Consider the following 12,354-nt stretch of genomic DNA (forward strand, 5'->3'; position numbering starts at 1 on the left):
AAAATGTTTTATTTTCTTTATTTGATGCAACAGAGCACATATATCTTTAAAATTACCATCTGAAGGACAGTCTAGTTTAAAATTTTTATTTTCATGTTTAAAAACATGAAAAAATGGGCACTTTGTTATTCTGTTTATTTTCTGAATAGTTATTTTAGTATAACCATATGCTTTCTCCATATGGTTCCTACAAAGGAACATTGACTAATATAACACTGAGTTCTGGTACATTTTTCATCATTATTTTCTCTTTTCTGAATTCCTCTTGGAAGCTAAGGATTAACAGCATTTTCCTTGGTTAGAATGACAAAGCAATTCCTTGAAATTTCCTTTTGAGTGATTTTAATGTGCATAATCGTAGCCTCTGCAATTAGGATATCAACAGTGTAATAATACATTACTTTATTCTCACCTTTTCACCCTTGGAGCCAGGGTCACCTTTGAGACCGGGTAAGCCAGGAGGTCCCTAAATAATGAGAAATAACAAACATACATAGAGTATGCGCAAATTAGAGAATCATATTATTATCCGAGGAAAACAAAAACAGGAAAAGCTGGTTTTAATAATATGATAAGGTTCAAGATAACTAATGATAACAAGCATTTACTTTTTAGGATTATAAATTATTTTGTGCACTAAAACTCCATGGTTTAATATATAACCATAATAATAAAACATAGTATTGGTAAGTTTGTTTAAATAAATATGAAGTTAAAAATAGCACATGATTTAAAAGAAAAGAAGCATTTTTAATTAATTTTAGAAAAGAAGTTTCCAGATTTTACATTCATTTAATGAAGTGTTTTAGTGCTAAACTCAAATTCAAAGGTTATAATATTGCCAGTAAAATTTAAAGGAAAAGCCTTTAATAAAATGTTTGACAGTCAACTGACCATTGTTAGCCATTTTGCTAAGCAAACTCCCAAGAAAGTATTTTTAGCTATAATTCCCAAATTGAATTTCTAATCTAAATAATCTCTAAATGTAAAAAAAAATTTTTTTCACTTTATTCATATTATACCTATATTTTAATTATTTAATCTTTTTTATAATCCAAGGGTAATCCATTTATCCATTCAAGTTAAATTATATTGTAATGAAAAGTATGGAATTATTTTAGCAATTAACTCTTAGTCCTGGCTTCTACTCACAAAAATATTCATAATGATGTCTTTTAAACAAATTTTTAGATATAAAAAACTAGTGTACTTCAACACAAACTAAGGTTCTTGTTCTGAAATTACAGCAAGTTGAACTATGCAAGCAGATGGTTTACAAGTAGGTGGTGGATGAAAAAAAGGCCAGGATAATACTACACACTTGAGTCACTACTGCTTGCAAAAAATACCGCATCAAGAAACAAAGGCAAAATATAATTTTTTCTCTATGAGTTTGAATTATATAGACTGAATTGAACTATTTGAATTATAATTTCCATAAAGATTTTAACATAGCACTTACAAATCAAATTGTTTTAACTTTGATCAAGCTATATGATTAGTCTTCACTGTAGTATCTTTTGCAAGGCTACCATAAGTATTTTTTCACTCTCTAGACAACTTGAATTTTCAGTGTGAAAGAGCACAGTAAGTCTTAGTCCATCATCTTTACAAATTTAATGTATTAAGGGCCATGGATCTAAATAACGTGATGTAATATAAAAACTATGGGTTGAGAATCCGATAGACTGGATGGAAGCCAGATGCTCTTATCTGCAGTTTAGCTAACCAAAGAGAACTGAAGTTCTCTCATCTGTAAACCAAGGATTATATAATTCCTGTCTCAAGGGGCTACTGTGAAATTGCATAGATAAGCACTCTCCATTCTTTAGTTTCTCAAGTCTTCTCCTCAAACTGAAATCTTGAATATCAGAGAAAGATAAGAAAAATATTAGTATAAATTAGTCCTGTGTAACAACAGTGTTTTGGACTGTTATCAGAAATATTGAAATTTGTTTTGGTGGTGCAGTGGTAAAGAACCCAGTTCCCAATGCAGGAGACACAGGAGACGCATGTTCGATCCTTGGGTTGGTAAGATCACCTGGAGAATGGAATGACAAGCTATTCTGGCCTGAAGAATTCCATGGACAGTGGACCCTCTGACTAGAGTCCACAGGGTCACAAAGAGCTGGACATGACTGAGCAGCTAACACACTGCACTACATGAATGAGTCTGAAACTCTGTTAGTATTGATATAAAAGTGAACAATTTCCCTATGTCATTCTATTGACAATAGATAAAATTATCTTTATAGAAATTCCATGCAATTTTAAATGTAAATTTAACCCTAAAACTCTTCTTATAAAGAAAAAGTTATTAATCCTCAGATACAGATTTGTTATCAATTCAGTTTAGATTCTCTTTTGTGTAATAAATAAATAATCATGCTATTTTGTTAAAATAATTGTCAAATTCACTTTCAGGAATATTCTAAGGCTAGATTCTAACACTGGACTTTCATCTCATTTGCTAATATTGTATCAGAGTGGATGATCTCAAGGTGTGATCCTCAGACTGCAGCATTATCACCACTTATGAAGGTATTTTGTGTGCGTGCATGCTCAGGATTCTGTGATGCCAGGAACTATGGCCTAAGGCTTCTCCGTCCATGGGATTATCCGAATAATCGGTAGGAATACCGAAATGGGTTGCCATGCCCTCAGCTTGTCTTCCCAACCCAGGGATTGAACCTGCATCTCCTGCACTGCAGACAGATTCTTTACCACTGAGCCATCGGAGAAGCCCTTTGTGAATGTATTAGAGAAGAGGCTTGTCTAGACTAACTGAATCTGAAATTCTGGAGTTAGAAACCAGCAATCTGTTTCATAGGTTTATTATTCATTAAAGTTTGAGAAAAAGGATTCTGTGGCATTAGGTCCCAAATCTGTTAAATCAATATGAAAATCAGAATAGCATAAAGAATGTCATTTATGTTAAAAGCATTACTTATTTAGTCCTACTAATTCAATAATTTTAAGATTAAGTAAGTATATTTGCATCAACTTTTTTCTGATCTCATCAGAAAGGCCTGGTAAATTATCGGTTAGGAAATTAATGTTGCCTAATAGCACAATTTTAAAGGAATAATATAAATGAGTAATGAAAATAATGAAATAATTCCTTGAGGTCCTGTGACCATCAGGATAGATGCCAAACATTCTATATGTTAGCACAAAGTGACATAAAAAAGCACAAAAAAATAGTTCTAAGAAATATGTAATTTCATGAAAGAACCATATACCTGAACCAGTAGCCTGAACCCATTTAAAAATATTGGTTAAAATTGACATCTGTCAGTAAAAAGTAAATATATTATTAAATTGAAATACAAAAGCTATTTAAAGAGGCTAGATTTTTTCTATCTTTCTTCTTATTTTACATTTAAGCTCTCTCTGGTAGACAATAAACACAGAAATCTTGCTGTAAGTGAGAGAACTAACAGGGATGTCACTTCATGAACACTGATATTCCAATCACTGCTTCATTCAGCATCTCAGGTCTACCACTCATTATTCGGGTATTCCTGAGTCCATTCTTTCTTATCTCAGAGCTTTATTTATAAATGTATTCTAATAATAACTGTTAGACAACTGTGATAGAGAAAGAAAAAACAGGCCTATGAAAGCACTACATATAGTGAAATATATGGAAATTGAATTATTGTTATTTGTTTCTGATATGCTCTGGACGGTTATCAATCAGCTTTCTCATGACAATCTAATAGTAAAAGCTATAATGGCAAAAATAAAAGAAACACTACAGATGCTAAATGCTCAGGGTAATGGGAAACATACTAGAAGTTATTTGTGTTTGTAATGCTTTCAAATCATTTCTATAAATACTTTTCATGAAAGAGTTATAGGAAATGAATGTTAATTCTTTTAAGCTAATAATATCATAAAATTTCAAACTATATCTAAGGAGGCATTTGCCAAGCAAAGTCAGTTTCTTATTTTCATCAGTTGGAAGTAGACATTGGCAAGTTACGATGTGATAGCAGTTATAAAAATCCTCTGAACCTGGAACACATCAAAAATATCAACTCTGCATATAAAAATGTTATTTCAGGTACAGATATTTTCTATTTCCTCTTTAGAATATTGTAAATTGAAAAACCTTATGAAATACATAATTCATAAGTGATAAAGTGAAAAGGAAAACAGGGATGATACATTCTTAGGTGTCTAGAATACACAATCAAATATTTTCCCTTGCTGTATCATGTATACACAATATTTGTTTTACTATGCATCTCAAAATTCTAGTGCATTAAAATTTAGAGAAAATTCAGATCCTACTCTTTATTTAGAAAGTAGTATTGTAAAATAACATTTAATTTGGTGAAAAGCAAATGTTTTGTGATTTAAACCTGCTTAATCATTATGGAATACTACACATCTCAAACCTGTTTACAGATAAGTTAAATGTAGCATTTAAAAATTTAAAATATAATTCAGTAATCCTACCATTTATTCAGCAATTATGGCTTAAAAAATAACGTTATCAGATATTTTACTTATCAGCATGAAAAAGAATTAATGTATGATAAGGTAAACTTGTAAAAATACTAAACAGTTTTTCAGCTACACTGGAACAAACAGTTCTTAAAATAAAAGATTATGAAACAAAATAAATATTTAAAACTAAAATAGATGCTAATTATGCCTTAAAAAAGTAAAATAAAAATTAACATAAAATTATTAAATCATGTTTGACTATGCAGCAGAGAGGAGAATATAGCAATAATTACTGTTCTCTAAAGCACTCAATTTTATTACCATTTGATTTTTTCTATTTTCTGAAAAACAAAACAAAAACAACACAACAAAAAAGTTCAACTTCAAAAACTCTCAAATAAATTTCTTTATACAATCTCATCATTGTCTTTAGCTTTCTTTTAGCTTTCACACATACTGTTTATCTACTTTCAGTTCCATATGATGGTTCTGAATATTTAACTGTATATAAAATTCATGCATATGTAGAAGCTTAAATTTTGCCATGAGAAATATCTAATTTTGAAGTAATAAGTAAATATTATACCATATATAAACTCTAGTAGAGCTGATCATATAGAATGGTGAGATACCAGTTATCATTTTATGAATTTTAAAATGTTTGTTCTTTCTTGTATCAGAGCTTTATTTATAAATATATTATAATAATAACTGTGTTAGAGAATTGGGATAATTAAAGAAAAACCAGGCCTATGAAAGAACTACATATAGTGAGGTGTTAGTTACTGTTGAGTCTGACTCTTTGCAACCCCATGGACTGTAACCCACCAGGCTTCTCTGTCCATGGAATTTTCCAGGCAAGAATACTGGAGAGGGTTGCCATTCCCTTCATCAGGGGATGTTCTCAACACAGGGATCGAACCCAGGTCTCCTGCATCACAGGCACATTCTTCATCATTTGAGCCACCCAGGAAGCCCACATACAGTGAGGTAGAAATCAAATGTTTGTTTCACTATAGCCCAAAGAATTTCCAATCCAAATATTAATATAAAGTGGTTAAATTGTTACTTATATAGCAAATGGTCTAAGTTGCTTGAGTTTTTTTTTTTTTTTTAGGAATAGTTTGTTTAATCATCATAAGAACCCCATGGATAAAAATATATTAATATCCCATTTGATTCACTTTAACCTCATAATATCCTATAAGATAGATTCTACTTAAATTCTCATTTTACAGATGAGAAACCTAAAGCTTAAAAAAATTGAATAACTTTCTTAAAATTCATTCAGGTTGAAAGTTGATGAGCTTAACCTCTAATCATGATATGCTACTTCTCATTCAAATCCAAAATTGCCCACTAGAACATGTATTTCTTAGTTGAACTGAAAAGTTCATTAAATTGTTATACATCCTGAAGATGATTTCTCCACTCATCCTCATCTCCTGAAGACCAAGTAGCATTTTCACCAAAATTCGAACACACTATTTGATGGTATGAAAACGCTACAACAGATTCGCATTCTAAATACTCTCTGATAAAACAAAAAAAAGCAGCCAGAAAAAAGGAATGGCACCCATGTTGCTCAGTTCTGTTGCTTTCCATTTTACTGTGGAAAACAGTATGAGTTATTTAGCTAACATTCAGAATTATAAACTTTTGCAAGCTAGAATCAGGTGGTATGTCTGATGGTTTTATTTTTAATATTAGCTGAAGGAAATCTCCAGCTTGGTGCTTTTTATTACATCTGGAAAAAGGTCAGAATACTTACTGGAAAATCTGAAATAACCAAAAAAATCTTTGGCAAATTTTAGGGTGGTATTAAGGTGGAGTATTTTTTTCCGAGGCTATGGCTCTGTGCACTTAGGAATTTAGCATATCTAAGAGGAGTGTTCTCTAAATAGTGATGCAGACATGGAACTGATGATCCTATTTTGTCAAGTCCCTGTTTCAAAGCCAGTGGGGTTGGTCATGTGCAGAGTTGATAATCTCCTCAAAATTTGATAGCTTTTATCTATTTATTAAAATAAGTGATCTTTAACTTTTCAAAGCAAGTTAAAAAAATAATCTCCATAACACTAATACCTGGAATGTTAGAGGAAATTTTTGTGATATTTTTACAAAAAAAAAAAAATGGCCAAGTTTTCCTGAATGATTAAGATTGCGGATACTAGTTTCGATGCCTTTCTCAGCACGTACATATATCTGAGGTAGTCGATATACTCATGAGAAGCAGTTTTGTAAAATTTCTATAGATAAACCTGACTATTTAAACTGATATACATTATACTTGAGGGGTTTCCCAGGTGGCTCAGGGGTAAAGAATCCACCTGCCAATGCAGGAGATGTGGGTTTGATCCCTGAGTCGGGAGGATATCCCTCCAGGAGATGGAGATGGCAGCCCACACCAGTATTCTTGCCTGGGAATCCCACGGACAGAAGAGCCTGGCAGGCTGCAATCCATGAGGTTGCAGAGTTGAACACAACTGAGCAACTGAGCACATGCAGACATATTATACTTGCTACTACTACTAAGTCACTTCAGTCGTGTCCGACTCTGTGCGACCCCATAGATGGCCCCTCACCAGGCTCCCCGCCCCTGGGATTCTCCAGGCAAGAACACTGGAGTAGGCTGCCATTTCCTTCTCCAATGCATGAAAGTGAAAAGTGAAAGTGAAGTCGCTCAGTCGTGTCTGACTCTTAGCAACCCCCCCTACTGCAGCCTACCAGGCTCTTCCGCCCATGGGATTTTCCAGGCAAGAGTACTGGAGTGGGGTGCCATTGCCTTCTCCAACATTATACTTGAATAGTGCTAAATGTCTTGCTTCCTGTTTTAATTAATCCCTTTACATATTACTATTTTTGGACAATGAAGTTCAAATATCTCTACCATGAAATAGAATCTGTCACCTAGTAGGCAATAATTTTAAAGGCAGGTCTTGGATTCTCACTTTCTGCCTAAATTTTATTGCAAGGATAGCCTCTATGAACCATATGCTAGTCAACTAAATGCTTTATTGAATTTTTCAAGTGTGTTGTTTGCATATACAGTTTATGATATTAACCAAGCTTCTGAGTTGTAATAATTGTACCTCTCTTCACTCACGAGGGTTAATGCTTTATCTTTCAGCCCATATGACTCATGAACAGAACAATTTATTTGGTGAAAGAATCACTGTATGCCTGTGCCAATGCTGTTCTTTTAAATGAAGTGCCAGGAAACTAAGTGTAATTGATGCATTTAGGGGAGCCGTCCACATTTGGAAAAGAACTGGCTGGGCCATTAGTGGCATTTTATTCAAAACGGATTTTTTTTTCATCCAATGGACATAAGATAGGAAAGATCTTTTGATCAAGGGCACATTTTCCAAGTAAATTATCACTTGGAATTATTTTCCTCTTTTTATTTTGGTCTGAGTAATACACTTCCTTGAATACTCTACAATTTATAAACCAATTTACCAGACAAAATTTTGGGGATTCTAGCTTATAAACAATTTCATTTCTGGAATTCTAACAACAGAAAAATGTGCTACTCACCAAAGGACCAGGTGGCCCATCTTGGCCTGCAGCTCCAGGGAGACCTTGTTCTCCCTGTGGAAGAAGAAACATGACAGATTTTTTAAATTAACAGAAGCAGACATATTATTTTTCTTTAATTTTGGTAATGCAAAAAAGAAAGAAAGCAAACAACACCTATGGATTCCATCACATGGAGAACATCTACAAATATTGTAAGCAATTTTTGAGTCTTTTTACTTGCTGTTTGTATGTCTACATGCACATACACACACACTCACAGATAGATGACTGTGTGTATAAAAAGTCTTACATCTTTGAGATCTTAGGGCTTAGCTTTGTATTCTATCTTTATAATTTAGAATTTCAAAATGTACTCACTAAATAAATGACATACTTAAATATTCTCAGGGGCTCTGGCTTTAATTATTACATACTATTTACCATATATACTAATTTATATAATAATGCTGACATAAATATTTTCATCCTTAATTTTCCTTAGAAATAAGACATTATTTTCAAAATGACAACTATCAGCACAGATGCTCACCACAGGGCCAGGGATGCCCCGAAGACCCTCTGGACCAGGCTTTCCGGCCGGTCCCTGAGGACCAACCGGGCCAGTTTTTCCTGGAGGACCCTCAGCTCCTGCTTCTCCCTGTTAGAAAATAAAATATGTGGATGTATTAATAATGAAGATAGACATTTTATTATTTTATGAAAAGTACTGAAACAGTTGTTGTCCAATATACACATGAGATTTTCAAACATGATACCTATAGTGAATGTTTTACCTTAGCGCCTTTTTCACCTTGTCTTCCCTCTGCCCCTGCAGCTCCAGGAGGACCCTACAAACACAGAATTGCACTTCAAATACATATAGCATATAAAAATAGTACAACTGAGATCTTATTTATAAATACCCCAATTTAACTAGTGAGAGTCTAACAAATTGTGATTTTCTATAGCAATTTAGTTTAAGAAACTGAGAAAACTCAAAACCCCTTTGATGTACAAATTTAGAATATTAAGCACAAATGAAGCACAGATTAATACAGATAATCACATCACAATAATGTAAGGAAACAATAAAGATAAAAATTTTAAAGAAAGGTTAATGCTTAGTCACTCTTAGTGTGTTAGATACTGTTATCATTTATTATGTTGCATAGTTAGAAATTAATTGAGGGTTTCAGATTTGACTTCCATCATTATATGTGTTTTAGACTGGGTCCTTTCTTAATCTCAGAAGATCAATATGTTACACATTTTCATAAGATCATTTTCAAATTGGAATAGTACAACATTTAAAATCTTGTTGGTCAACAGATACTGACTTTTTATTCTCTGACATTATAATTTAGTGGCATGGCATAAAAATAGTATGACTTTTACAAACCTTGAATTAGAGAAAACAGAAAAAAAAAAAATTCACACTCCATATGTCATCCAGCTGCATGGATTGCTATGGAGAAATGCTAATTATTATATATTTAAAGATTTTCATAATGCTCCTCTATACACACACATACACACACACATAGTTTTCTATCTTTGTGAGGTATTGGTCTACCTATTTCTCTTCAGTTCTTTTTTATTAGCTATGTGACTTTTAACCAATTATTAGTATTTTTGAACTTGATTTCTTTCATCCTAAAATGTTCAGTTCAGTTCAGTTGCTCAGTGGTGGTTGACACTTTGCAACCCCAAGGACTGCAGCACGCCAGGCTTCCCTGTCCATCACCAACTCCAGGAGCTTACTCAAACTCATGTCTATAAAGTAGGTGATGCCTAAAATATTATTAATAATAATTCCCTTGTTATAAAATTATTAAAAAATTTAAATGATGCAACACATGAAGAAGTATTTTGTGAACTTCCCAGTAGAGCAGTATCAAATACAGGTATGGAATCTGGTGTTTAAGAACCTAAAGCCTGGGCTCAGACTTCCTAGATTCAAATCATGGCTCTGCCGTCAACTAGCTTTGTGATCTTTGGCCAGTTACTGTGGGTGATTCGGTTTACTGCTCTGCATAATGTGTATTATAATAGCAGCTATCTCCCAGCATCATCATGAGAATTCAATGAGTTGATAAATGTAAAGGGTGTATAACAGTACCTGAGACATAAAAACACTACAAATATTAGTTACTGCTTATTATTACTAAAATGATTGGTTATTGTTATTCTATATAAATTCAATTAGAGTATTTTACCAATATTTTTCACCCTGTTGGCAACTTAAGAATCGAGGAAATAAAACTGACTTTCAAAATACATTTGCAAATATCATTTCAACAGGTTATTTATTTCATACTTTTCAGGTTTATAACACCTACAAAATATGAACTCCATTTTTTAAGTTACTTGTTTTAACTAGAAAATTGAAAGTCAACTAAAAAGATATTCTATAATATGATCCTGTACTATGTGGTCGGATCTTAAAATTTGACATTCAGATTTCCTTCTTACATTTTATTGGTCATCAGTGAAATATAAAACTTGACATTTCTAAACTTCATAACAAATAGGTAAAAAGGAATCATTTATATTACATAACTTCAATATAATAGTCAAGGTATCAAAGAAAACAAAAATTTTTGAAGCTGGAAATATGCTATAATTCCCACTGTATATAAATTTTGTTCCTATTCATTATTTTTAGGTCATTGATATTTTCACTTATGGCATCTCTTAGAAATCTTTCAAATCAACACAACCAGGGCATTTGGTTTGACAGTCCAATCAGTAAGAGTGCTTCTTCCCTCTCGCTGTGGTGGGATAAACAAGGTATATATTCCTAACAAATTCATTCTAAGACATAACAAATTTATGACTGGATTATAAAATATTTATTTAATTTCCACTAATTTACTGATATTTATTATTACTTAACAAACATTCACTTTCATGCATTGGAGAAGGAAATGGCAACCCACTCCAGTGTTCTTGCCTGGAGAATCCCAGGGATAGGGGTGTCTGGTGGGCTGCCATCTATGGGGTTGCACAGAGTTGGACATGACTGAAGCGACTTAGCAGCAGCAGCAGCAGCAACAAACATTAAGATTCAACCTGAAACTTAATTGTGCTGAAAATTTTTACACAAGTTCAGACATAAGTACAGGAAGTTTAAAAAGACACTACTGAGTGACTGAACTGAACTGAACTGAATGATATCTAGGAAATTGTACTATTTCATTTACCCCTAGACTTTGCTGCTTTTCATTTGTTTACTTAATTTCTGCTATGAATTGTGTTCAAAATCATCCACTAAGATTGAGATTGGAGTTTGGGGAGTGTAGAAGAAACAATATTAATCGGTGGATGCAAGGCGAGGGAAGATGAATTTCTTTCAGATGCTTTATTAATATTCTACTGGTGAATAAATGCTAACCTTTCATTTGGTCTTTAAAATCCACATTTAAAATGAGGATCAAGCACTTCATCAAATTCAGAGTTCTGTGAACTCATTTATCTCTGAGAGAGGCAATGAATATATCATCAGTAATTATTTTCTCAGTATTATCACTGTAGCTTCATCTATTATTAGACATTCCTTGTTCCTTGACCCCAAAATAAGAAATGTATAAATTCTGTAAGCAGTCTCTTGTTTACAATTCAAGCAGTAATTTGTTAACAATAATACAGGCATTGAAACTTAAGTGTATCTTTTGAATTTCATACTATTTATGCAAGAGTACTTCTCCAGAGAAGCATAAGCTTCAAATATTTCTTAGTGTTAAAGAGTTGAGTCATATTTTGGTGTGCAGATTGTAGCTAAACTTATTGTGATGATTCTAATGCATAAAATATCCAATCACTATGTTGTACAGTGAAACAATATAATATTGTAAGTCAATTATACATCAATTGAACATATTGGCATGACGGCTAAAATACTACTTATTCAAGTGTGCAAGTGTTAGTCTCTCAGTCCTGTCCGACTTTGTGACCCCAAGGACTGTAGCCTTTGCACGTGTAATTGTCCAGGAGAGAATACTTGGAGTGGGTTGCCATTTCCTTCTCTAGGGGATCTCCCCACCCAGGGATGGAATCTGGGTCTCCCACATTGCAGGCAGATTCTTTACCATCTGAGCCATCAGGGAAGGACAGTGGGTAAAATAGCCATAATAATTATAATTTGGGGAAGAGAAATGAGATTCAATGAATAATGGGCTTTTCTTTATTCTGTGAAGATTTTACCTTACAATAGTGACATAAAGGTAATAACTTTGAGATTGAACTTTATAATACAGAAGATATATAAATATCCAGCTTTAGAAAAAGCAAGTCATCAACAATCTAAAATGTAACAAAAATGTTGCTACAGCACAGCCACAAAATTGTGATTTAATAGAAAGTTTTTTCATCCCA

At 32.9% G+C, this 12,354-nt stretch overlaps 1 protein-coding gene across 3 annotated transcripts in view; it reads right to left on the minus strand.

Moving 5' to 3' along the window:
• The window catches only part of COL11A1 (collagen type XI alpha 1 chain), a 225,292-nt gene that overhangs the window by 15,590 nt on the left and 197,348 nt on the right, over nucleotides 1–12,354 (minus strand). For all 3 annotated transcript variants that reach the window (XM_086394454.1, XM_086394456.1, XM_086394455.1), the window contains 4 exons: nucleotides 8,775–8,828; nucleotides 8,531–8,638; nucleotides 7,999–8,052; nucleotides 413–466 (listed from right to left, as the gene is read on the minus strand). In XM_086394454.1, the coding sequence (XP_086250580.1) occupies nucleotides 413–466; nucleotides 7,999–8,052; nucleotides 8,531–8,638; nucleotides 8,775–8,828 (270 nt within the window). The remainder of the gene's footprint in view (nucleotides 1–412; nucleotides 467–7,998; nucleotides 8,053–8,530; nucleotides 8,639–8,774; nucleotides 8,829–12,354) is intronic.

Source organism: Bos grunniens, chromosome 3 (assembly GCF_055505025.1).
Source record: "Bos grunniens cultivar Pamir isolate PY7600 chromosome 3, Bosgru_T2T1.0, whole genome shotgun sequence".
Lineage (NCBI taxonomy): Eukaryota > Metazoa > Chordata > Mammalia > Artiodactyla > Bovidae > Bos > Bos grunniens.